Here is a 27,857-nt window from a genome sequence, read left to right on the forward strand (position 1 = left end):
AGGAACTATGGTAAGCACCTCACAAACATTTAATCCTAAAAGCTGAGCAAGATAAATATTATAATCTCCATTTATTGATAAGGAAACTAGGGTTTAGAGAAATAAAATAACTTGACCAAGGTTACAGAGCAAGAAACCAGTAAAAGTTGACATCTGAGTGACTTGATCTCAAAGCCTTGCCTCATTACATGTGTGTGCACACATTCACGTGTGTTTTAAATGCTTTCAGAAGATACGTTATGACCAAATGCCCCCATCACATTTTCTGCAGAAACATGGACATGTTTCATTTTCCTTCCAATTGTTAGATCGTTTTTTAGGACTTACACAAGTCAAATTTATGTGTTTCTGCTGTCTAATGAAACTATTTGACAAGTTTTTCACATGTATTAGAAAACAGGGTATATGTGGAAAGCAAAAAGTTATATGCTGCCTATTCATATTTTAAGGAATTTTGTAAATTAAAAACAAAACTTTAAAATTGTCCATGAGAAAATATTTAAATTTTCTTAGTGTAGACAATAGGGAAAAAAGGTACATAATTACACACACTGAGAAACCATAGCAAAAATACAAGTTGTACCAAGCAATGAAAAATGCTATCTAGGGCTTCCCTGGTGATGCAGTGGTTAAGAATCCGCCTGCCAATGCAGGGGACACAGGTTCAATCCCTCGTCTGGGAAGATCCCACATGCCGTGGAGCAACTAAGCCCGTGCACCACAACTACTGGGCCTGCGCTCTAGAGCCCACGAGCCACAACTACTGAGCCCACGTGCTACAACTACTGAAGCCCACACGCCTAGAGCCTGTGCTCCACAACAAGAAAAGCCACCACAATGAGAAGCCTGAGCACCACAATGAAGAGCAGCCCCTGCTCGCTGCAACTAGAGAAAGCCTGCGCACAGCAACGAAGACCCAATGCAGCCAAAAAAAAAATACTATCTAAATTGAAAGAAATCAGAATTAAAGTTATGACTAAAAAAGCTTCTTAAATATTTAATAGAAACCAATGTGAATTTCAGATTTTGTCACATTCAGATTTGACCAAGTACTGAACTTCTCTCTCACTAGCATCTTTTTTATTAATAACTAAAAATGCAATTCAATTAAAATAAGTAACAACCTTGGTTATTCAATTTAATAAACTCCTGGCTTCCATGCAAAAATCTGAACAAGCACACACAGCTTCTTAATGAATAATGATGAACTTGAATTCACAATGTAAAATATAGCTTTTAAGAAAAAAATGGGAGAAGGCTGCTCATTAATTAGTGATCAATCCCCTTGGAAATGTTTTCTCATCATATGTAAGTAAAAACTATTTTACTCAAAACACCTCAAAAAGGGGCTTCCCTGGTGGCACAGTGGTTGAGAGTCCGCCTGCAGATGCAGGGGATGCGGGTTCGTGCCCTGGTCCGGGAAGATCCCGCATGCCACGGAGCGGCTGGGCCTGTGAGCCATGGCCACTGGGCCTGCGTGTCCGGAGCCTGTGCTCCGCAACGGGAGAGGCCACAACAGTGAGAGGCCCGCGTACCGCAAAAAAAAAAAAAAAAAAAAAAAACCTCAAAATATTTCCAGTTATTATCTCAGTTATCTTTATAACATATCTTTTAAAATGATATGGCTACCATTAGTTCCATTTTTCGTTGCTTAATTATCTGAACTCTAGGACTACCTTACTGGTATAAAATTCTGCTTCTCCCAGAATTTAAGTAAAAGCAATGTGCCATTCTTCAAGAAAATCACCTAAATGTTTTCACACATTCTTATATTCATATTTTGCTTGAGTACCCTAGCAATAAATTTTGACTAGTCATATCATTAAAGCCACCCACTCTCCTTTATACAACACATGACAGTTTGCTCCCTAAATGAAATATCGAGATTAAGAAACTTACCAAGTTTCCAGCGGGTACTCCAAAATCAGCCAGGTAGAGAAGGGAAATGAAGAATCCCTGAAAGCAGCCAGCTCTAGATAATGCCTCCCCCATCTTAATATTGAATATTTTGTACTAAAAATTTTGCTGGCAAAAATCATAACCAACACCTCAGTGATGAGAATTAATAAGTATCAACAGAGTCAGAGGGGACAGTCCTGGATGAGTTACCTCTTTGCAGTCTTTTACAATTGGCTGTATCACACTGAGGTCCTGATGACTGCCACTCATAGCACTGCTTGTACTTTTATTTCTTGTATGCCCCTTTTTAAAATGTGTCTTTCCACCTGGCAAAGGCTCTTGTGTAGGTGATGTTGGAGAACTGGACAATACAAGTGTCTTCAATGCAGCTACTTCAGCTTGAAGTACATCAATCTTGAAAAGAAATCAACACAGTCACATACACTGAATATGTTTTATGACAGATGCAGCTAAATGTTAGCAATTTGGTTACTTTCAAAGATGAAATATAAGTTTAATCTGTATTTCCTATGGATTAATAAAAGGAAAGTAAAACCAAATTTTTTTTTTTTAAACCAAGTTTTTTGATGTTTCCATACAGTCTGGATTCAGCTGCTATTCACATCAGATGAAATTTTTTAAATTATCAAAATGTCTAACATTTCACTTATGTGAATTTTCAAAATCTTCAAAATATATTAAAAAATAGCTTATGATTAGTTGCTGTTCGTTCCTAAAATAGTAAAATCTAATAACATTTCAGTTGGCTTTTTTTTAGTGAATTAAGAAAATAAATAATAACTTTAAAATGTGATTATGTAATCCTTTTGATAATACATGTGATTCACAAGGCTTTAAATCATTTGCTTCTAATATAAATGGACACCAAACATTCATTATTAATTATATATATGTAGTAGCTATTTTCTTCTTTATAGTTTCCTGTAGTTTTAAAAATCTTCTAAAGTAAGCACTGCTTTTATAATCAGAACAAATCCAATAAATGTTAAGGTATTTTTAAAATAGTAATACTAATTTCTTTACATCTTATAGTATTAAAAGCAGCAGCAACTTACTTTTCCTTGTGCTTCTTTTAGCTGTTTTTCTGCTGTTGCCTGCTTGACATTTGCTTCTCTCACCATCTTATGAGCTTCCTGAAAAAGTTAACATCTCAAATTTTGGAAACAAAGTATCTAGCATTTGTTTTCAAAAATCTTTCAACATGTGTCTATGATTGAGGCAAAGATACACTAACAAAATTTTGCCTAAAATTAAGTATCCAGCGTAAACTGCTGAAATAGCAGTTGTCATCAGCCAGACCAACTATTAGGAATAAGGAATAGGTACCTTATTTTAGTATCTATTACCACTGAGGCAGCCAAGTTGAGTTTGATCATTCTGATCAATCCCTGTGTAAGGACTGCAAATGTGATGAAGGAAAACACATAACCCACATGTCAAATCCAACTTCTTTGCAGTTAGGTTTTTATAATTTGGTATATACACACACACAGACACACACACACACAATTCATTCATATTACTACCCACAGCAAAGGCATACAGAAGGGACAAGTAAAAATATTAACACATCAATAATGTTGCAGTTTATAGGAATAACAGTTGAGAAACCTTAGAGCTTCCAATAAAAGTATCCACAAAATGATATTAAATGACAATTTTGTGCAGAGCAATCTAAAAAGGCAAATCAGAGTTAACCCTTTAATAAGATCTTAACTTTTTCGTACCACAAATATGAAACTCTAGGTATTTAATTCCCCTTTATTCATATATCACTTATTCATCAAACACTTAGTCATGACACCTCTTCATGAGGTACTGTTCCAGGTGCTGATAATACACTGGGAAAAGAGACAAGGTCCCTGCTCTTAAGGAGCTTACATTCTGATTACATTCTAATAATCAAATAAAATATCTGAGTACAAATTCTGGATTTTATTCTAAATCCACTATGAAGCCTTATGGTTTTTTAAGGAAGAGAGTGACATGATCTTACTTGTACTTTAAAAAGCTTACTCTCCTGTATGGAATAATCCCTATAAAGAATAAGAATAGACTGGAACAGTATACAGGTGCTCAAGATAATCCCCCAAGATTTAAGAACATGTATTTTAGAACTTCAGTTTACAGTTCATGAGAAGGAAGGACGTGAGGGAAGGAGGAAGGAAGGAAGGAAATCAGCTTCAAAGACATTTAATCGTTTGACAACAGAAACCCTCACTAGGTCTGTTGACTGTTCAGGGGAGAGTAAAAGTTCTCCACACCAGAATTCCACGGTGGCACTCCCATTTGTCCATTTGCTCTTAGAGTACTGTAATGAACTGCAGCTTGTATGTGGCCCATGAATGTGAGTTTACAGATTATATTATTTTAGATAAGAGAAGCTTTACTATCAATGCTTTATAATGAGATTAACTGTGAGAATATGCCATGCACAATTATGCTGGTTATCTTGTGTCAAAGTCTGTAAGAGCTATCAAATTTAATAATGAGGTAAGCATTTTTCTTTTAAAAATAACGAATGTTTCAGCTGTGCCAGATTTTTCTGTGATGTCGCTGTCAATAAAACACTACTTGACAGGTAGTTTCAAAATAATAAACATATCTATCTGACCCACCAAGGTAAGTGATATTTAAACTATGAATGCAGAAGTAACTCATGCTAAGGAGAGAATATTTGTTTAAATGTTTGGAAATGGACTCTGGTTTCATAAATAGCGGACTATGCAACTTGAAACAAACTTCCTACAGAGAACAATTTTTAAAAGTGGGACATTTTTTAAAAATGTGTTTGAAGACATTAGAGAGCTAACAAAAGAGTGAAGAATCAGGGGACCAAGATCCAGGAGAACAGGTAAATCCAGGAAAGTGAGCTGGGATTTGGGGTGACTTGTCCCCTAGAGATATAAGGGATACATTGAAAAGGTATAACATACATGTTATTGGAGTCCAAAAAGGAAAGAGAAAAGAGCTAGAATGAGGCAGGAGCAGTATCTAAAATGATAATTCATAGGTTTTAGCAAATTGACAAAAGACATCAAAGGATATATTCAAAAAAGTTTGAAAACTTTTCTATCACTCTCATTCTGAAACTGAAAAATGATATAAGTATCATCTATATGAGAAGTCAGCGAACTTTCTAGAAAGGCCAGATAGTAAGTAGTTTGAGCTTTGTAAGCCATATGGTCTCTATTGTAACTACTCAACTCTGCTGCTGCAGTGTGAAAGCAGCCATAGACAGTAAAACAATGAGTGTGGCCATTCCAATAAAAATTCATGGGCACTGAAATATGAGCTTCATATAGTTTTCATATGTCACAAAATATTCCTCTTTTGATTTTTTTTCCCCCCACCTCTTACCATTTGGAAATGTAAAAACCAATCTTGTCTCATTAGGCTGTACGAAAGTATATATAGGCCAGTTTTGCCCTGCAGGCTGCAGACCTCTGATCTATACAAATATTCATGTCTGTATACTTACAAACTTTAAAAACAGAATTTTTTTCCTATCTGGTTAGCAGTGATTCAAATGAAGGGGATTTTCTTCTCTTTTTTACAAAAAGTGTTTATTCAACATCTTCTGATTAATTTGCAAAAACAATTTGTTGGTATTAGAGAAGACAAAAATTCACTAGAGAATGTTCTGGAAAAGCCTTCACATAACTGGCAATGGGACTGAAAATTCAGTATAATGACTTATTACAGGAAAAGAAGTACTTGTTCCTTTTGGATCAGTATATCTGTGAGTCAGCAGCAGCATTACATCTAAATTTTAAAAATGGAATTTAGACCAGACCTTCATCTGGATCATAAATTTAGAATAAGATTTCAAAAACAAGGTAACATATTCAATCACACTGCTCTCACTAAATAAATATACACACACACAATATGTTTTAGTGAGAATAAAATACTTTTGTACTATTATTAAAAATTTAAGCATTTTTATTATCTCACTCTTTTTAAAACTTTTGTTTTATACTGTAACATATTATATGTGTGTTAGTGTATGTGCATAATTTGTAAGTAAGTACATATGCTCTTAGAACAGTGTCTAGTACATAGGAAACTTTCAATAAATAGTAGGTATCTTTATCATAATGAAGGTCCATGCTCAAATTTGTCTCTGTGGCTTGAGACAAATGAAGTTCCATTTATGACTTTCATAGCACTTAAAGCAAGATCAAGGTCATGAATCTGAGTCCCAACTTTGCTCCTTACTCTAATTATGCCTCATTTTCTTCACAGACAAAATAACAATTTATACTATATGTGCCATATGGCATTGTTGAGAGAAAACTAAGCATATCATAGACATTTATTAAAACTGGCTGAAAAAATATAAAAACATCTTAAGACTAATCTTTTTTTTCATGTTAAATGTAGACTACTTTGTAAAGCATTCTTTCAACCAACTTCATTTTATATTTTACATTATCTCAAAATCTAAAATACTAGAAGAAAAAAATATATATATACATATATACACACACATATATAAAATTTTAGAGTCCTGTATTTGATACATTTAAGACTCAAGTTTGCTAAATACAAAGTATAATTATATTCAAGATTATTCACCATTCATAATAAATTCCTAATCTGAGTTTACAAGTTTACCAAAATTGTACAAATTGAGTTTATTCAGAAAAATCTTTAATTCTTAAAAAAACTACAGACACATATACATAAAATGTAGGCAAAAAACATCTTTTCATAAGACAATGGTAAACTGAAATCATGAAGGCACAACTGAGACCACAGAAAAATGTTTTGCCCTTTTTTCCTAAATTCGTATTGGTTTGAATACAACTTTCTTCATTACTGAAATCATCTTTAATCAGTGTAGTTTTTTTCCCAGAAAGTATACACAGTTAAGGCTATTAGCCATTGTTAGGTTGGGGATAAGTTAGGGATCCCAAAACTATGTTTTTTAGATAACTTTTTCATTCACTGCATGAACCGCATTTCTGGTACTTCACATCCTACTATAGAGAGGGAAAAGTTTGTTTGTTCTCCCCCTACTTCATCTAACAAAATGCACATGTAAGTGCAGATGGATGGAAATAAGCAGGGTTAAAATTAAGGGCAGGCAGATAGGAAATCAAAATTAACATAAGTAGCATAATATATTTGTTTGCTTATCTACTATCCATATATTTATAAACATTTCTTCTAACCAGACATTGCTGGAAGAAAAGTCTTGTTTCCGAGTCCTTCTACATATAAAAATGTAACAAGTTACACAGCTCCTGTTTCAGATCTTTAACTTCCCACTACCTCTATGCTTAAATTTATCTTCCTCTCATCTCTGATAACTAGCGAACTAAACAAGAAAATAAGTTAGTTTTTAAACGTCCATGAAAGCAAATGACACCCAAAAAGACAGGGGAGAGGGCAAAGGGTTGTGGAGCAGAGGGGGCACGGAAAGCCCACATGTTTGAAAATATCTTCTGCAATATTACTTGTAATGATAGAAACTGTGGAATGTACACTTGATAGATTATGATTATCATTACATTCACTATGTAGTAACATGAAAAGATGTTATTTAAAGTACAAAATATATTAGGATTACGACTAGGTAAGCAAATACATACAGCTAAAACTAAAAAAGATTCTGCATATACAAAAATAACAAAAGGTAAAGAAATTTTTCCTCCAAAATTTTTTTTTTTTTTTTTTTTTTTTTTTGCGGTACGCGGGCCTCTCACTGTTGTGGCCTCTCCCCTTACGGAGCACAGGCTCCAGACGCGCAGGCCCAGCGGCCATGGCTCACGGGCCCAGCCGCTCCGCAGCATGTGGGATTTTCCCGGACCGGGGCACGAACCTGTGTCCCCTGCATCGGCAGGCAGCAAAATCTTTTTTTACATTAAAATTTTTAAGAACAAATTTTTAGGGAAAAAAAGAAAATATTGGTAAAGTGATAATGACACTAGTCATTCTAGTAACACATCAATGTTTTTAATAAGGAACTTCTGAAGGCTAAAGGTCTTATACCCTAAAGGTAGTGGTTCTTAACCAAGAATAATACCCTCTCCCCATCCTTCACAAGGATATTTAAAAGCTGTCAAAATGATGAGGGAGTATTACTAGAATTGGGGTTAAGTGTGATGGTTAACTTTGTGTGTCCAACTTGACTGGGCCACAGGTGTCCATATACTTTAGTCAAACATTCTGGATGTTTCTGTGAAGATGCTTCTGGATGAGACTAACATCTGAATTGGTAAACTGAGTAAAGCAGACTGCCCTCCATAATGTGGGTGAGGCTCATCCAATCAGCTGAAGGCCTGTTAGAACAAAAAGGCTCATCCCCAAAGAGTAAGAGAATTCTTCCTGCCTTCAGACTCAAATTGAAACATTAGCTCTTCTTTGGTCTCAAGTCTGTCAGCCTTTGGACTAGAAACTAGAACTACACAATTAGCTCTCCTGGTTCTCTGGCCTTTGGACTCAAGACTGGAACTACACCATCATCTCTCCTGGGTCTCCAGCCTACCAACTCATCCTCCAGATTTTGGCACTTGCCAACCTCCATAACTGCATGAGTCAATTCCTTACATAAGTCTCTTTCTACATACATGTAAATGTATATATGTATATACACACATCCTATTGGTTCTGTTTCTTGGAAAACCCTAATACACCAAGGATTCTAAATGTCCAACAAAGTCAATGGCCCCCCCACTGAGAAACACTGCTTGAACTGGGTAGGAATTTTGATCCTGTGGCAGGCTGGAAATAAAGATGTGTGCCTTCTAACTTTCCTCAAATCATCCCCTATCAGAAGACTACCTCAAGGGTTTGCCATCTTTGTTACGGAATCATATAAAGATACTCTAAAGCAGACCCTAAATACTTGGTAAAATCAAAATTAAAATTTATCTCCTTTCTTTCCACATACACATTTTTAAACCACCTGATTCTGGTAACCCACAGTGTTTTTTTCTTTTCATATCATTTTAAGTTGTAGACTTTACATTTCTTAAAGATTTTATCTTTTTAGAGGATTTATAAATATGCATGAAGCTAAGCATATCTTTTTCAAGATTCCCTCATAAAACAAATCTATCAATATATAAAAACCATGACGTTGCTCTTGGCCAAGATGTAAACAGACCAACCTCAAATAGACTAGCTGTGAGTTCCTCCAATTCCTGTCCAAGTTGATCTCGTACTTTAGAAAGCCTCTCACACTCTTCATCTTTTAACTTCAGTTCCTATGAGAAATTGATCATTTTATTTTTTATTTCCAAAGTTTGAAGTTAGATTCAGCAGACTATACAATTTTTACTAATAAAATTACAAAATATTAATACTGCCCCCACCTACAACATTCACACTGAAAGTGTTTATTTAGCACTTGCTATGTGTAAACAATCAGGCAAGTCTAAAATTACAAATAATTCTAACTCACATATTAAATTTTCATGTTTTTTCATAAAATATCCAAAGATTAAGTATAATTATTCATTACATGTGAAAATAAACAATTAAATAACTTCATTCTTTTTTCCTTAACTTTTCTCTGAACATATTTATTTCTATCAACCAAGGAATTTCTTCAATTATGCTGATTCATTTCAATAAATGTTCAGTGAAGTTTTTTCATGTTTACTTTAAAAATTGTTTACCTATAATTCCATGTACCATACTGCAATTAGTCTAACATTTCCATTAGGAGACTATACCCATTTAACACTGCAACCAGAGGCAAACAATGTATATTACATTTAAAATTAAGAAGAATATTGACAAAAATCCTACATTTATACGTGACTCCTCAGTAGGTCATAAATAGATGCTAAAAATTCCTTTATTAAGATGTTAAATACGCAATTTTATGTTACCCTAAATTTATCTTTCAAACTTAGAGATTAAAAAAAAATCCAAACTCTCTATATATCAGCCACAAATACAGTTATTCTGTAACTGTGGTGGCAGCATAGTTTTTCAATCCCCTGACAATTCCTGACAACCAAATATTCCAACTGGGATATCAGAAGAACCAAATGACTACATCTTCAACAAAACTAGGTAAAAGAAAATCCCAACGTATCTTAGACCATGAAAAATGTGGCTACACTGCCCAGACCACAGGATCAGTCACTGTGTGGAAGGGAGCAGCAGGAAGTGAAAGGGACTACAGAGATACTGTATAAAGCCTCAGAACCCAAAAATCATTACAAATGCCCCAAAAGCAAAGGACTATACCCTTGGTAAAAACTGGAAGAAAAAAATGTGAGAACAAATGGAGAAAAAGGGAAGGGTTTTCACAGGCTCCAAGTTAGAGATGAGTGCAAAAATCATATGCAGTACAGAGGCAGCTAACAGTACAGTGAAGCTCTAAACACTCAGGAATCTCAAAGCATCCAGCACAGAGACCTTTCCAGAAGGACAGAGCCCCACCATAAGGGGAGAACTCTTGGAATATAAAACCAAATTGCAGGATGGGAATAATGGAGATAGCAAGAGAGAAGGTTCAGATATTAAAGGAGGAAGAAGTGGCAAGGTTCCAAAGGAAACCGATCACTGGAAGTATTATTAGGAAAAAAAATATCTTAGGATGTAATGCTAAGCACTGAGACACTAGGCTGATGGAGAAAACCTTTCACTTTCATGGGTTTTCTTGTTATTAATTAGTGCCTTTTCTTTTCAGCTTTAAAGAAGTCCTTTTACATTTCTTGTAAGGCTGGTATAATGGTGAACTCCTTTAGCTTTTACTTGTCTGGAAACCTGTTGATCTCTCCTTCAATGGTGAATGATAATCTTGCTGGGTAGATTATTCTTGGCTGAAAGTTTTTTCCTTTCAGCACTTTGAATGTATCATGCCAGTCCCTTCTGGCCTGCAAAGTTTCTGCTGAAAAATCTGCTGATAAGTCTTTTGGGAGTTCCCTTGTATGTAACAAGCTGGTTTTCACTTGCTGATTTTGATACTCTCTTTAACTTTGGACATTTTGATTATAATATGTCTTGGTGTCTCTTTGAGTTCTTTTCTGGAACTCTCTGTGTTTCCTGGACCTGGATACCTGTTTCCTTCCCCAGGTTGAGGAAGTTTTCAGCCATTATTTCTTCAAAAAGTTCTCTGCCCCCTCCTGTCTCCCTTCTCCTCTGGGACCCCTATAAAGTGAATGTTGTTCCACTTGATAGTGTTCCACAGGCCCCTTAAGCTACCTTCACTTTTTTTCATTCTTTTTTCTTTTTGCTGCTCTATTTGGCTGAGTTCTACTGCCCTGTCTTCCAGATCACTGATGCTTTCTTCTTCTTCATCATCTATCCTCCTGTTGAACCCCTCTAGTGTATTTTTCAGTTCTATTATTAGATTCTTTGGTTCTGTGACCTGTGTTTGGTACTTTCTTATATTTTCTATCTCTCTGTTGAAGTTCCCACTATGTTCATCCATTCTTCTCCCAGGTTTGGTAAGACCATTATTTTGAACTCTTTATCAGGTAAATTACTTTTGTTTCATTAAGGTTATTTTCTGTGGTTTTACCTTGTTCTTTCATTTGGAATATATTTCTCTGTTTCCTAATTTTGACTCTCTGTGTTTGTTTTCATGTATTATGCAAAATAGCTCCCTTTCCCAGTCTTGGAGGAGTGGCCTCATTTAAAAAATGAACTTGGGCTTCCCTGGTGGCACAGTGGTTGAGAGTCCGCCTGCCGATGCAGGGGACACGGGTTCGTGCCCTGGTCCGGGAGGATCCCACATGCTGCAGAGCGGCTGGGCCCGTGGGCCATGGCCGCTAAGCCTGCGTGCCCAGAGCCTGTGCTCCACAACGGGAGAGGCCACAACAGTGAGAGGCCCGCATACCGCAAAAATAAATAAATAAATAAAAAATGAACTTTATTGTTCAAGTCCTAGCTCTTGGTTGCCTCTTGAACCTTTGTGACTATCTAGGCAGCCTGATTTATACTTGACAGGTCCCAATTGTGAGGGTTTGCCAAGACCTGTCAGTGTTCCAAAGGGCGGGACCTTAATCAGCATCTAGTTTCAAGTTGATGAGAAGCCAGACCCTTAGGCAGCAGCTTTTAAAGTATGAAAATATATACAGTCCCACAGGACCACAATTGAAAACCTCGCCAGCCTCCAGACCAGGTGATCTTGAAGTGTTCCCTTGGCAACAGTTGCAAAAATCAGGGCTCCAGACAAGTGCTCAAGCTCCTTTCTGGGAGGTACCTGCGAGCTGTAGCAAGGCCAAGGGAGACAGCAAAGATGGCAGCCCCTGGCTTACATTCCCTGAGAACATGCCATGCCCTTCAGAACAGGCTGAAGCTCCAGGACAAGTAAATAGGATTTTTCACAGGAAGACTGGGAGTGTGTTTCAGTCAGCTATCTATGCCATACCCTGGGGATGGTAGTCTGCCAAGAACTGTCTCTCCAACTGTTTCAGTCTCGTGGAGCCCCAAAAACACAAGCCCCCCTCTGGCCTCTAGAGCCAGGCATTCAAGGCTCTGTGTGGACTGTGTGCACCCACTGGCTTTAGCAGGGCTGCAGGAGAGCAAGGGGGTGGCGTGTGCCCACTGGCTTTCCTGAGGCTGTGGGAGAGCACAGGGATGGAGAACACAAGCAAGGTAGTGTGAGAGTGCAAAAATGGCACCTGCCAGTGCTTGCAAGATAGAGAATGCAAAAACAGAGCCTGCCAGCACTTCCATCCCCAGAGAGAGTCCCAATAAGCCCCTCCCGCTCTGGCGGATGCTTTAAGATTAGCAGATGAATCTCCTCACTTATGGTCTAGGCACTTTTCAAACTGCTGCTTTTGTGCTGGGTCCCAGGGTAAGAGAGTCTGCATGTGAGCCTTTAAGAGTGAAATCTCAGTTCCCTACAGCCTTTGGGTCTCCTGGACATAAGCCCCATTGGTTTTCAAAGCCAAACATTTTGGGGGCTCATCTGTCCAGTGCAGGTCCCAAGGTGCCTGATGTGGGGCACAAACCCCTTGCTTCTCAGGGAGAAGCTCTGTGTTTGTGAGATCCCTCCTGACTGTGGGTCAGCTGCACCAGGGGTGGGATTCCTGGTGAGACTGCATGTCTGTCTCTCCTACACGTCTCTATGTGGCCTTTTTATCCTTTGTGTGGAGAAGCTGTTCAACTAGTTCTTTTTCAGAGCGAATTATTCCATATGTGGCTGTAGATCTGGTGTGTCCATGGGAGGAGGTGGGTTCAGGATCTTCCAACACCATCATCTTGAACCACCTTCTCAAGAAAACCTTGAACAAGGCTTACCTCTGAGAGACAGAAGTGGCTACACAGATACACCACCAACAACAGAAGGGAAAGCCCTGGAACATGAGACTGAGAGAGCTATCCTGGTTTATCCTACTCCTTCACAGGAATCTCTTCCTAATAATCCTGGGAAATCCAATTCATTTAAACATGAAAAACAAACAAACAGAAGATATGTGAAGTTACCATAATAAAAAAGTTAAACATAAAGCCAAGTCAACTACTGATACAAGGGAAAGAAAATCAGATAGGTATCAAATTTCAACAGCATTTTATGCTAGAAAACAACAGAATCACATTTTTAAGATACTCAAGGGAAAAAACTGTGAGTTGAGGATTTTATATCCAGCCAAAGTATCCTTCAAATGTCAGACCAGAGACAGAAAATTATAAAACTGTAAAACTTTAGAAAATATATCCCCCATGAGCTTGGCTGAGTTATGAAGCAGCAAATGAGTTTCACGTAACCAAGAAAAAAACTGGAAAAAAAAAAAAAAACTGGAGAAGCTTTAACATTAAGAACTGGGGGTGAGAAGCAAATTTATTTAACTGTAGAATTACAACTAGAAGACGAGAATACACAAGAATGAAAAGACAAGCCACAGACTGGGAGAAAATATTTGCAGAAGACATCTGATAAAAGACTGTTAACCAAAATACACAAAGAATTCTTAGTAAGAAAACAATCTGATTAAGAAATGTGCAAAAGATCTGAACAGACACCTCACCAAAGATATACAAATGGCAAATAAACATATGAAAAGACATTCCATATTACATGTCATCAGGGAAATGCAAACGACAGCAACGAGATACTACCATACACCTATCAGAATGGCCAAAAACCAAAACACTGAGAACAGTGTATACTGACAAGGATAGAGAGCAACACGAATTCTCATGCATTGCTGGTGGAAATACAAAATGGTACAGTCACTTTGGAAGACAGCTTGCAATTTTTTACAAAACCAAACATACTCTTACTACACGATCCAGCAATCATACACCTTGGTATTTACCCAAAGGATATGAAAACTTGTATCTACACAAAAGCCTGCACATAGATGTTTACACATTCATAATTGCCAAAACTTGGAAGCAACCAAATATCCTTCAGTAAGTAAATGAATAATTAGACTTTTGTACATCCAAATAACAAACCATTACTCAGCATTAAGTGGAAATGAGCTATCAAGCCATGAAAAGACATGGAGGAAAATAAATGCATGACTAAATAAAAGAATTCAATCTGAAAAGGCTACTTACTGTATGACTCCAACTACGTGACATTCTGAAAAAGGAAAAACTATGGAGATGGTAAAAACATCAGTGGGCGGCCAGGGACTGAGGGGTAGGGAGGGATGAATAGGTAGAGCACAGAGGATTTTCACGGCAGTGAAACTGTTCCATATGATACTATAATGATAGATACACATTATTATATTTTTGTCAAAATCCACAGAATGTGCAACACCAAGAGTGAACCCTAATGTAAACACTAAAGTAAATGGGGGATAATAACCTGTCAATATAGCTTCACCAACAGTAACAAATGTACAATTCTGGGGTGAGATGTTGATAGTGGGAGTGGCTATGCATATGTGGGAAAAGGGGATATATAGCAACTCTGTACTTTCCTCTCAATTTCTCCTATGAGCTTAAAATTGTTCTAAAAAAAGTCTGTTTTTTTCAATGGGGATAAAGTTGAGAAAACAGTTACATAAATGTTATAAGTTTTAGAAACGTAAAAATAACACACACAAAAACAACAACAACGGGGCTTCCCTGGTGGCGCAGTGGTTGGGGGTCTGCCTGCCGATGCAGGGGACACGGGTTCGTGCCCCGGTCTGGGAGGATCCCGCGTGCTGTGGAGCGGCTGGGCCCGTAAGCCATGGCCACTGAGCCTGCGCGTCCGGAGCCTGTGCTCCGCAACGGGAGGGGCCAGCATACCAAAAAAAAAAAAAAAAACAGCAAAAAAACCTCAACAAAACAGGAGAAAGATGAAACTAAATTCACTAACTTCTTAAATATAAACTGGTAATAAAGGGATATAACTTGAGGCTCACAAATCAATTAGTATAAACCTAAACATATTTAACACCATAGAGATTAACATTAAGATAATACCTTTAACTAAAATTAAATGATAGAGGAGAAGGAAAGAAATAGTTACAGATAATTTTATGGTATTGCTTATAGTAGGGAACAAAGTCAGTACCTAAAGAAAGGCTAAAAGAAATTCTAACAACTAGAATGGAAATCAAACCTTCCAAAATACCAAATAGGAAAAAAAGGAAGAGGGCACAAAGAAAACAGAGCACATAGTGAAAAGAATTGTATTCATAGAGTAGACATTTGAAAGCTATGTGACAGAAACAAGCCCCAATGCAGAATACTTATCAATAAACACAAATGTGTGCAACTCACTTATTAAAAGAAAATGATTTTCAGATTAGCTAAAAAAAGCAAAATCCATCTCTATTCTCTATACAAGAGACACACCTAAAACTAAGTGATTCAGACAGATTAAAAATAAAAGGATGGATAGAAGTGCACTAAAAAATATAATACAAATAAAAACAAAACAGAGACCTCAATATTGATATCAGACTAGGCAGGGCAAAAGTCATTAAAGTAGATAAAGGAAACTTCATAATGCTAAAGACTACAACACAAAATGGAATACTCTCAAATACAAAATACAAAAGTAGACCTAAATAAATTGGAAGAAAGACATATTATGTTCTTGAATAGAAAGTCATCATAAAGATGCCAATTCTCCCTGAGTTAATTTATAACTCTGTAAATGCATACGTTTAATTCCAGATCCTTCTGAACTCTCAAATTTCACAATTTTATAATTATATATGAAAACTAAGTCAATTCATTCAACATTTCCTACTATGTAGGTACTACAGTAATCCCTCAGGATACAAAACCAAGTAAGATACTGTCCCCTTGAGAAGCTTCCAATCCTCAGAGCAACACATATGTCATTCACAAAGGCAAATTCTTGAATCATTCCCTACTATTTACCAAAGTAAACCTCACCCTGATACTAAAGACCCTCTACAATATGTGCTGTTTCCCTTTTCAGAGTTATTACCCTTGATCCATACTCTAAACTAGAGTTAAACTGGTCTGATTCATTCCTGTTTCATTCCCCAATTTGATCTCATCCACCTGGACTGGGCATAAATCTCTGACTCTTTACCTTTATGCTTCTAGGTCTAAATCAATCTACCCATATGAACTCAAATTTGTATTTCAATGTGAATACTTTTTAGAATGTCATTTGTACTTTTCATTATCAGTACCTTATACTGTAAAATAGCTATTCGAAATTCACTCCTTCAACAAACATTAATTTCGTGCTAACAATGCATCAGGCATTCATCTAGGTGATGGGAAGAGAAAAGGAATGAGGCCCAGTCCATGCTTTTCACAAAGCCATAGCCTACTGAGGGCAGCAAATCTTTAAACAGATTCACAAGGAAAACTGATAAGGGCTATCGTAGTGATGTGCACATATTAGATAAAGTAGGAGCCTGCCAAATGGAAAGACTAAAACAGTATATTCCACAGTGGCTAAAGATGGGGAGGGGTGGATGCCACAGATAATGTCAGAAAGTTAGGTTTATGGTGAGTCCTGAAAAGCCTTGGCTAAGAAAGTGGAACTTACTTCAAAGAAAAGGGGAAATCATCCCAAAGGCAATGGGAAGTCACTGAAGGATTTTAAACAGGACAGTGACAATCAGACTGCAATTCAAAACAGTGCCTTGGACAGTGTGGTTAGGTTAAAAAAAAAAAGACTGGAGACAGAGAAGACAGTTGATTACTGAAGTATTTCAGGCAAGAGACACAGACTTAAGAGTAGTAGTACTAGAGAAAAGAAATTTGAGGGATATTTCAAACACAGAAAATCAGGACTCTGTGATCAAGCATATTCCATCAAATTTAAGACTCATTAATTTTACGATAAACATTTTATACATCAAGAAAGAAAAATGCTGGCAATGAAACTATGATCTGATGGGTTTTGGTTTTTTTTCACTTAGAATTTTTATTTTGTACTTATAGGAAGAACTCTTTTAAACTGATGGAGACACAAATTTTTATCGTATGTCATTCTCTTTTGTACCTTTCTCTTTGTTTTGATGTCCTATCATAGTGAGATCCTTTTAGGACATTTAACCCAGTAATTCAGCACCCAGCTCACATAATTCAACTGATTTAATAACAACATGTATGGCTACAGGCAAGTTAGCACGCAAGCAGGCAATGACAACTCTTATGACTGTTGCCTAGCTGGGAGCAATTTTAAAACTCATACTGATTTCAGAGATGTTAAAATGAGGGACAACGTACAACTAAGGATCAATGAAACATCACCATGCATACATGTCTTTTCTCCCCAACTAGTAAGCACCTTAAGAGTAGGGTGAAGTCTAATTTATTTTTCCCTCTACAGGGCCTAATACAAGCTGTGAGAACTCTGGTTACTCAAGAAATGTTTGTTCATAAAAGAACACAGTAAATGTTTATAAGCATCCTTGGTCACAGTTAGTAGGGCCATGCTTAACATGGATCTGTACGAGTACGTGTTTTGAATGACTTTCTCTGGCTGCAAGCTATTCCACCGGATTTTATTTTCTAAGTCATTTTCATTCTCTTTTAAGGAAGAATAATTAAAAGTTGAAAGTAACACCTTATATCAGTAGGTCTCACACTTTAGTGAATATAAAAATCAATAGGGTGCTGTACACCAGAAACTAACACAACATTGTAAATCAATTATACTTCAATTAAAAAACAAAAAGGAGGGCTTCCCTGGTGGCACAGTGGTTAAGAATCCACCTGCCAATGCAGGGGACACGGGTTCGAGCCCATGCCGTGGAGCAACTGAGCCCGTGAGCCACTACTGAGTCTGCGTTCTAGAGTCTGCGAGACACCACTACCGAGCCCACATGCCACGACTACTAAAGCTCGTGCACCTAGAGCCCATGCTCTGCAACAAGAGAAGCCACCACAATGGGAGGTTCACACACCACAACAGAGAGTAGCCCCCACTCACTGCAACTAGAGAAAGCCCACTAGCAGCAATGAAGACCCAACACAGCCAAAAATAAATAAATAAATTTATATATATTAAAAAAAGAATCAATAGCGTAGTTTATTGAAAATGCATATCCTCAAGCCTCAATACAATAATTTTGTTTCAAGAGAATCTGGGGTAGACTCCAGGAATCTACATTTCAAAAGTGATGTACTAAAACCCAACTTCTGTCTTAGGATTCCACCAAAAGTTGTTCTTCAGCAATGACCTGCAGAAGGCCAAACATCACCACCTCTGGCATCCCTGCACCTGAAAATCAATAACCACATGGTTGCTCCCCCTACACACAGTATGGATTTGTTGCTGGTAAGTGGTTACTCCACCAAAGACTACATTTCCCAGCCCATCACACATTTAAGTATCAGCATGAAACTGGTTCACACCAATGGAATGTAGGTACAAGTTATGTGTATCACTTCTAAGTCAAAGCTTTTTAGAAGCAGGTGTGCTTTCTCCAAGTTTTCTTTTCCCTTCACTTCACTGGTTAGATACGATAATAAAACTCTAAAAGATTACAAAGATCCAAGACAGAAGAAACATAGATCCCCGAATTATTTCACAAAGAATTGCCTGTGAACTATGAACATTTGCTTTAAAGTGTTAAATGAATAAAAATGAACTTCTATTAAGTCACTAAAATTTAGGGGTACCTTACAAGAAGCTAGCACATCCCTAACTAATATATTATGCATGTGTGTCTACTTACACAACAGTGTAATTGCATACACATGTATATATTCATTTAATCAACAGAATGTGTTGAGAAGCCATTATGTACTCAAGATATAATCATGAGCAAAAACACATGTAATCCTTATCTTCATGAAGCTCAAAATTACTGAAGTGTAAGTTTAAGTGTAGACTTCTGTGTTGGGGTTAACTGGGATGGGGCAGAGCAATCAATACAAATACAGAAATAGAACTTTCACTCTCAATCAAGATAGAGTACCAGGGATCATATTTACCACCCTGCCTGACAGAACTAAAAACAAAACCAGAAAAAAACTGTGAAATGATTTTTAAGACATTGGACATCAGGCAAAAAAGACAGTGATCCTCCAGAAATGGGAAACAATAAAGTGAGGCCTATGATCTGTTCCAGCATTTCACCTGAAGAGATAAAAGCATTATTAGACAAGGATTAACTGTTATTAAACTGTATTTCGTATGTTCAAGAAGCTAGAAGACAGACTAAACATGTTAAAACAAATGAAATACTTAAAAGACCCAATCAAACTTTCAGGGATGAAGACTAACATGTCTGTGATAAAAAATACATTGTATAGAATTAACATATTAGATACTACAGGGGGGAAAAAGAAGAGTAGTGACATTGAAGACACAGCAACAGAAATTATACACAATGAAACAGAGAGAAAAAAGATTTTAAAAATAAATGAATAGAGCACCAGTGAGCTATGGAACAACTTTAAGCAGTTTAATGTACACATAATAGGAGTCCTGAAGGAGAGGAGAGATAGGGGAGGTAAGTAAATGTTTTTGAAGAAATATTGGCCCAAATTTCCCATTTTCTATGAAAACCAACAACCCACAAATTCAAGAAGCTCAACAAATTCCAAGTTCAAGAAAGCCGAAGAGAACTGCTCAACAAATTCCAAGTTCAGGAAATGCGAAGAGAACTGCACCAAGGCACACCATAATCAAATAGCTTACAGCCAGTGATAAAGAGGAATATCACATCACATGCAGAAAAACAAAGGTAAGGATAACAGCTGACTTCTTGTGAGAGACAGTGCAAGCCAGAAGACACTAGAGCAACATCTTTAAAGTACTAAAAGAAAAAAACTATCAACCTAAAATTCTTTACCCAGTGAAACTATATTTCAAAAGCAAAGGTGAAAAAAAAAAACCTTTTAAAATATACAACAGCTGAAAATAATTTATCAGTAGCACACACATAACAAATATGTTAAAGGATGTCCTCCAAGCAGAAGGAAAATGGTATCAGATGGAAATCTGGATCCACATGAAGGAATGAAGAGCACTGGAAATAGTAACTATATGGGTAAATATGAGGATTCTTATATTTAAATCCCTTTAAAAAATAACTAGCTGTTTAATGAAAAAATAATTTAAATGTATTGTGGAATTTAAATAAAACATATAAAGAAGTAAAATTATGGCAATCACAGCACAAAAACTGAATGGCAAAAACAAAAGTACAGTTGAGCCCTGAACAACATGGGTTTGAACTGCATGTGTCCACTTATATGTGGATTTTTAAAAATAAATACATACTACAGTAGCACACAATCCGTGGTTGGCTGAATCCACGGATACAGAACCACATAAAGTCATATGCAGATTTTCAACTGCACAGGGGTCAATGCCCCTAATTCCACTTTGTCCAAGGGTCAACTGCATACTTTTGTAAAGTTCTTATACTGTATGTGAGATAGTATAATATTATCAGAACGTAGAGAGTGATAAGTTGCATACTACAAACCCTAAAGCAATCACTAAATTAGCAAAATGAAGATATACAGCCAATAAGCCAAAGGAGGCAAGATGAAATCCAAAAACATATGGAATTAATCCAAAAGAAGGCATAAAAGGAGAAAAAAGGGAAAAAGAAACAGAAGAGACAAACAGAAAACAAATAGTAAGATGGCAGATTTAAACCAAACTCTATCACATTAAATGTAAATAGTCTAAGATAAACACACCAATTAAAAGGCAGAGATTATCAGAAAGGATAAAAAAGCAAGATCTAATATGCTGCCTTCAAGAAAGCCCACTTTAAATAGGGAGACAAAAATAGGTTAAGAGTAAAAGGATGGAAAAATGGTAACTTTCTGGCCACTCTTAAAAGAATAATCAGAATAAACAGAATGACTATTGACATAATTTTGATTCACGAGTTGCCATTAATTCAGGAAGTATTTTCATATTCAACAGTCCTTTTCAAGTCTTGAGCTCTAAGTATTAATACTATCTTGTACTCTTCATAATAAAATTCACCATATGCATGTGTTCACACATCATTATCATTTCAATTACCTCGACAGTACTTCTAAATACAACAAACTAAAGATTTCAAAAATAACTCCAAACTTGAGCTAAGAAATTAGCAGTATATTCTGATCAATCAGTAACAATGTATTCCCAAAGATGGATATATATGTTCAATAGTTTACCTCTATATAAATTGTTATTTCACTTAATACTCTGTATTAAGATGAGAGTCTGAGCCAAATGACAGATGCCAAATACAGCCACATCTCACCACACCCCCTACCTTTGGGAAAAGATTAAAAAGGCTATTGATTTTTCTTTCTGATAAATATACATTCAACCAAAACGTTTCAGCATGTCTTCATGGATGTTTAACCATTAGCCATTCATTGAAGCATTATAAAGAGACATATATGCCAGGCATCATTCTGTATTATTCTAGGCACCGGGGATACAAAAATCAATGTTATGCTCTTGAGAGAAAAGTCTGGTGGGGAGAAGATGGGAATATATGTTTGTAAAATGTCATAATATGCTGGAAATCATGTCATAGAATGTTTTCCCTACTGCTTCAATTTTCTAAATGTGCACTGGTCCATTTCACCTAAGTTGTGAAATTTATATACGTAGAGTTGTTTGTATTATTCCTTTATTATACTTTCCATGTCTGCAGGGTCTGTAGCGATACCCTCTGTTTCATTCCTGCTATTGATAATGTGTCTTCTGTTCTTTTTTATCAGTCTTATTAGAGGTCTGTCAATTTTACTGATCTTTTTAAAGAACCAGCACTTTGTTTCATTCATTTTCTCTGTCTTTTCTGTTGTCAATTTCATTGATTTCTGCTCTTTACTATTTCCTTCCTTCTGCTTGCTCCTGGTTTTATTTTGCTGTTCTTCTAGTTTCTTTAAGTGGGAGACTAGATTGTTGATTTGAAACTTTTCCTTTTTTCTAATGTATGAATATTTAGTGCTATATATTTCCCTTTAAAAATTTAATTACAGATGCAGAAAAAGAATGAGATATAGTCACAAATTTGGGAATAAACAGAAATTTAAAAGATGACCAAGTGAGAAACAGAACAAATTACTAGGAGAAGAAAATTCTCCAAGGTAAGGTACAGAAAATATTCATACCCAGCTGAATGGCAAGGCACCATTACTAAAACAGTTCCTCAAAACATGACTTGGACTGAATGGCTTCAAGTAAATAATCACAAAGTCAATTACATACAGAGAGGAAAACACCCACACATGGAACATAACTCACCAAATCTGCATTACAGATAATGCAAGACAGGGAACAGGCAATGTAGGGGGGGCACAAAAAGAATTTAAGAATCTCTTTTTTCTAGTTTGTACTCTTAGATGAGCTTCTTTACTACTCAATTTCACAGATTCCTAAACGCTGCCCAACAGGAGCTGAGACTGTGCATATGCAAAAGATAAGTGTAGAACTGTAATGATTTCACTTGAGCTGCCCCCCCATGGATAAATATTAATTTTGAATATAACATATGGAAGAATAAAATATCTTTTTGCTTACCCTCTGAGCTTTTGCAAGTTCTTCTTTTAATCTTTCATAGCCCTTTTCTCTAACTTCCAAAACAGATGGGCTTCGTAAGCGGGACAGACTATCAGTACTCAACCCAAAAATATCATCACTGCCATCACAGGCCTCTGTTATGGTAGCACCCTGTAAAAACTCCCTCTCTGCATTACAGTTGTCCTTTCTTGTAGTTAATTTAGTTAACCCAGCTGTGACTCCAGAGGTAGAACAAGGTGCTGGGTCTGTAACATGGATGCTGTAAAGGAGAGTTCAAAAAACATCAGCATGTGCTTAAATATAACTGGCATAAACACACTCTATAACTGCATTATCCAATCTGTTCACCACTATATCTAATTAATAGCACGTCCTGAGCCAAAGCAACCGCATTTCAAGTCCTTCATAGCCACATATGTCTAATGGCTATTATATCAAACAGCACAGAAACAGAACATTTTCATCATCCCAGAAAGTTCTATTGGATAGTGCTACTCTAGAACAGGGGTCTGCAAACTAAATGCAGGATAAATCCAGCCTGCCACCTGTTTTTTAAGGCCTACAAGCCAAGAATGATTTTTACATTTTCAATGGTTGAAAAAAAACAATAATATTTTGTGGCACAAGAAAATTATATAAAATTCAAAATTCAGTGTCTATATATAAAGTCTTATTGGAGCGTATTCATTTACATACTGTCTACGGCTGCTTGCACACTTTAACAGCAGAGTCCAACAGTTGCAACAGAGACTGTGTAGCCCACAAAGCCTAAAATATTTACTATTTGGCCCTTTACATAAAAAGTTTGTGACCCCGGCTCTTGAGCATTAACATGTATTGCTCTTCATGAACAACCTTGTATTACTCAAATTTTCTAAAACAATAAAACTTAAAATAAGTTAACCAAGCAAACTTCGCTTGTTTAATACAATACTCTAAAACAAGCATTTTGATGATCTCCTACCTGACACTAGATATTTCTGCACAATTTAAACGTCTGGGGGATGAATACACAGGTTGTGTAGGAAGGTCGGAAACATCTAAGGCATTAGCCTGGATAGGGACGGAGCATAAAGCTGAAGGATGTGGCCTGTAGATGACACTTGGTGAGGTAGTCTGCTCTTGAGTTCCTGGTTCATACACACCAAGAAGGTCTGGAGAAGTAGGTGAAGCGAGGTTTACTTCATGGAAGCCTTCCAAGGGGTCATTAGCCATAGCAAATGCCTCATCATAGGATAACCTATGTTAAAAAAGCAGGAAATTATTTTGAGATAGTGACATTTAAAATTAAATTAAGATGTATATTTATAAAATGTGTTTAACAGTCCATTATAAACTATAAACTTACAACGAAAAGAGACAGCAAAGGAAAGAAACTACATTTAAAATTTATTAAGTGATCTCAGACAATAAACACTACAAAAGGCAAACAATCTGATTCAGAATAAACTTGAAAGTGATGGCTAACACTGTTACAGTGAGTAATTAATAAATATTTAACAATGAGGAATGAATAAAAATTTGCTTGGTTTTTTTTTTTTTTGGTGATACGCGGGCTTCTCACTGCTGTGGCCTCTCCCGTGCGGAGCACAGGCTCCAGACGTGCAGGCTCAGCGGCCATGGCTCACGGGCCCAGCTGCTCCGCGGCATGTTGGATCTTCCCAGACCGGGGTACGAACCCGTGTCCCCTGCATTGGCAGGCAGACTCTCAACCACTGTGCCACCAGGGAAGCCCTGCTTAATATTTTTAACTTTGCTATCATATGTGACTTTGGTTAGAATAAGGAGAAGAGGCAGTAAAGATAGAGACACATGTGTGTAGTTCAACTAACTGTTCTGTTCTGCCTCATACTGGCTCTGACTTTGGATGAGTCTGTGTTTTTTTTCTTTTATTCTGAAATAATTTCAAATTTACGTAAGAGTCGCAGAGCTCCTGTACATATTTCACCCAGATTATGAAACTGTTAACATTTTCAAACCATTTGAGAATAGGTTTTAAGCATGATGCCCATTACCCCTTACTATCTCAGTGTATATATCCTAAGTAAACCATCACCAAAATCAGGATGTTAACACTGATCACTATTACCATCTAAACAACTGATCCCAATCAAAGTTCACTGATTATCCTAATAATGTTCTGGATAGGCCCAAGATCCAATCCAGGATAATGCATTACATTTCTCTAAGCCTTAAATTTCTCCTCTAATGGGATGAGAATGGGAATAATAATATTCCCTCCCTTCTCCAGGTTGCTGTGAGGATTAAGTCAGACAATCCACATAAAGTATTTAGTAGTGTACTATGTAACTGGCACAGAGTACAAATAAACATCTGTTACCAGTCAGCTGTTAGTAATAACATGTATGCTTCAGTTTCTCCATCAGTAAAAAATATTTCATGCAACTTCACAATTATATAAAGAATTTACATGAAAACTAAAAAGTGTACCACTCAAGTTTTTCACTTGAAAAATATAAAGAAATCTTATAAACCTTTACTGATTTCCCACTGTCTATAGAATAAATTCCAAACTTGTTATCCGGAAAATCAAGGTCTTCTACAATCTGAATCCAATCTCTCTTCCCAATTTTTTTCTTTCCTACGATAGTACTTTGATAATCATGACTAATACTTTCCCAGAACTTCAAAAAATTCCCAAACACAAGCACCAATATACCATATAATTTCATCATAAAATACAAAAACCCCCCACCTCATTCATTAAACTGAAAAATTTTACTCTCACACTCAATAAAAAAAGCGTTGAAAATAAGACAAGTAAAAGTAGTAAGCTACTTTTTAACTAAGAAAGGAGAAAATACAAATTTATTTATATATATATAATTATATATATACTTTTTCATATGTACTTATATTTTAGAAATGGAAGGATACACCAAAAACTAATTTAAAAAAAAAACCCGTTACTTTTAGGAAAGGGCGAGAACAGGAAGAGGAGACAGGCATAAAAACTATACTTTTCCAAATGTACCCTGCTTTGTACATTTGAATTTGAACTTGGAACCACGTAAATGATAAAACAAAATTAAATTTTAAAAAAGAATATCTAAAAATAAAACAAATGAATCTAGCTGTGTACTAACATGGTAGTTTTAACCAACATCAAAAAGAACTATTTCAAATGATTTTAAAACATAGTAATAAAACTGTATATATCCCTAGTGGAATATACTCTAAGGTCAAAGGAAGTTAAAAAAATCATACACAATTTTCAGTAATCATATTAGTAAGTAATTTTGATACTGCTATTCTGAAACTATTATAAAAGATAAAACAAATTACATTAATATCATTCAGAACTAAGATTTTCAACATATGAGAAAAGAGATACAAATACAAAGTCAAGGAATTTAAAACTCTGAAGTCCTAAATTTGAATCAGAAATATCAGGAAATTTTTTTTTTTTGGCGGTACGCGGGCCTCTCACTGTTGTGGCCTCTCCCGTTGCGGAGCACAGGCTCCGGATGTGCAGGCTCAGGGGCCATGGCTCACGGGCCCAGCGGTCCGCGCATGTGGGATCTTCCCGGACTGGGGCACGAACCCGCATCCCCTGCATCGGCAGGCGGACTCTCAACCACTGCGCCACCAGGGAAGCCCAGGAAATTTTTTTTATTTAAAAAGATGTCTACCTTTATCCACTGAAAAGGTATAACAACAGCAACCAACTCAGGAGCAATGAGTACCCCTTGTACCCAGAGTAATACCATTTCCTATGAAAAAAGAACAAGGACTCCTCGGAGAAATGGCTGATTCCAAGCCCGGGGCAGTAATGTACAAGAAGTCCTTGCAACATCTTGTTTTACCAGGAAGCAAGAAAGCTATCAAAGACTACTGGAGTGGTATCAAAAGGACTCCCACTAACCAAAAATGGGACAATCTGAACATCAAAAAGGATAATACCTCTAAAGAACAAAAAATAATTCTAAACCCATGAGTTCATGATTATACTAAAAATAAGACAAAACAAAAAATCTCACTGGTCCCTTTTTTTTTTTTTTTTTTTTTTTGCGGTATGTGGGCCTCTCACTGTTGTGGCCTCTCCCGTTGCGGAGCACAGGCTCCGGACACACAGGCTCAGCAGCCATGGCTCACGGGCCCAGCCGCTCCACGGCATGTGGGATCTGCCCAGACCAGGGCACGAAACCGTGTGCCCTGGATCGGCAGGCGGACTCTCAACCACTGCGCCACCAGGGAAGCCTCTCACTGGTCCCTTTTGATCAGTGCTATGGAACAAATTCACTATTTTGAAAACTGGTAAAATAAAGGAAAGAATCCAGTATTTACCCTGACTTTCCTATACATTAAAGAACTAAATAGTTTATGAGGAAAAATCCTTCTTTTAAAAGAATCCCATTTAATAAATATAACTTTGCAATCCTAATGAAATAATGAGTCTAGGCTACACTTATCAATAACTAAAACCCTAAGGTAAAACCTGGGGTACTTTATAATTAATGAATCAGAACGACAGTACCTGAACTCACTGATGACATTATTATCACAAAAAGGGAGAAAATCAGACATTATGAGAATTATGTGGTAAAACAGGAAATGAACACCGCCACCATCCATGAATCATTCTTGCCCCCCTAATAAGAAAAAAAAAGATCCCAATCCAATCAAGCCTTTAGGTCTTTATCAGTTTATAGGAAAGAGGCTAGAGGAACATACTAAAAATAACGCCTTCATCAGTTTATAGGAAATACAGAGCCTAGAGGAACATATTAAAAATAATACCATATGGGGCTTCCCTGGTGGTGCAGTGGTTGAGAGTCCGCCTGCCGATGCAGGGGACATAGGTTCGTGTCCCGGTCCGGGAAGATCCCACATGCCGCGGAGTGGCTGGACCCGTGAGCCATGGCCACTGAGCCTGCGCGTCCGGAGGCTGTGCTCCGCAACAGGAGAGGCCACAGCAGTGAGAAGCCCGTGTACCAAAAACTAAAACTAATAATAATAATACCATATGGACAAAAACAGCAAAATCTAGACCTTGGGAAACTCTTACAGGATAAACCACCTGGTTTTTTCAATAAATAAAAGTGGCAAAAGAGAGGGAATTTAT

At 36.7% G+C, this 27,857-nt stretch overlaps 1 protein-coding gene across 2 annotated transcripts in view; it reads right to left on the reverse strand.

The window, feature by feature from the left end:
* The window catches only part of RAB3IP (RAB3A interacting protein), a 50,029-nt gene that overhangs the window by 12,681 nt on the left and 9,491 nt on the right, over nucleotides 1–27,857 (reverse strand). For both annotated transcript variants that reach the window (XM_065887126.1, XM_065887127.1), the window contains 5 exons: nucleotides 23,736–24,011; nucleotides 22,772–23,030; nucleotides 9,042–9,137; nucleotides 2,976–3,053; nucleotides 2,110–2,313 (listed from right to left, as the gene is read on the reverse strand). In XM_065887126.1, coding sequence (XP_065743198.1) covers nucleotides 2,110–2,313; nucleotides 2,976–3,053; nucleotides 9,042–9,137; nucleotides 22,772–23,030; nucleotides 23,736–24,011 — 913 coding nt within the window. The remainder of the gene's footprint in view (nucleotides 1–2,109; nucleotides 2,314–2,975; nucleotides 3,054–9,041; nucleotides 9,138–22,771; nucleotides 23,031–23,735; nucleotides 24,012–27,857) is intronic.

The sequence above is a fragment of the Phocoena phocoena genome, chromosome 11 (assembly GCF_963924675.1).
Source record: "Phocoena phocoena chromosome 11, mPhoPho1.1, whole genome shotgun sequence".
NCBI lineage: Eukaryota > Metazoa > Chordata > Mammalia > Artiodactyla > Phocoenidae > Phocoena > Phocoena phocoena.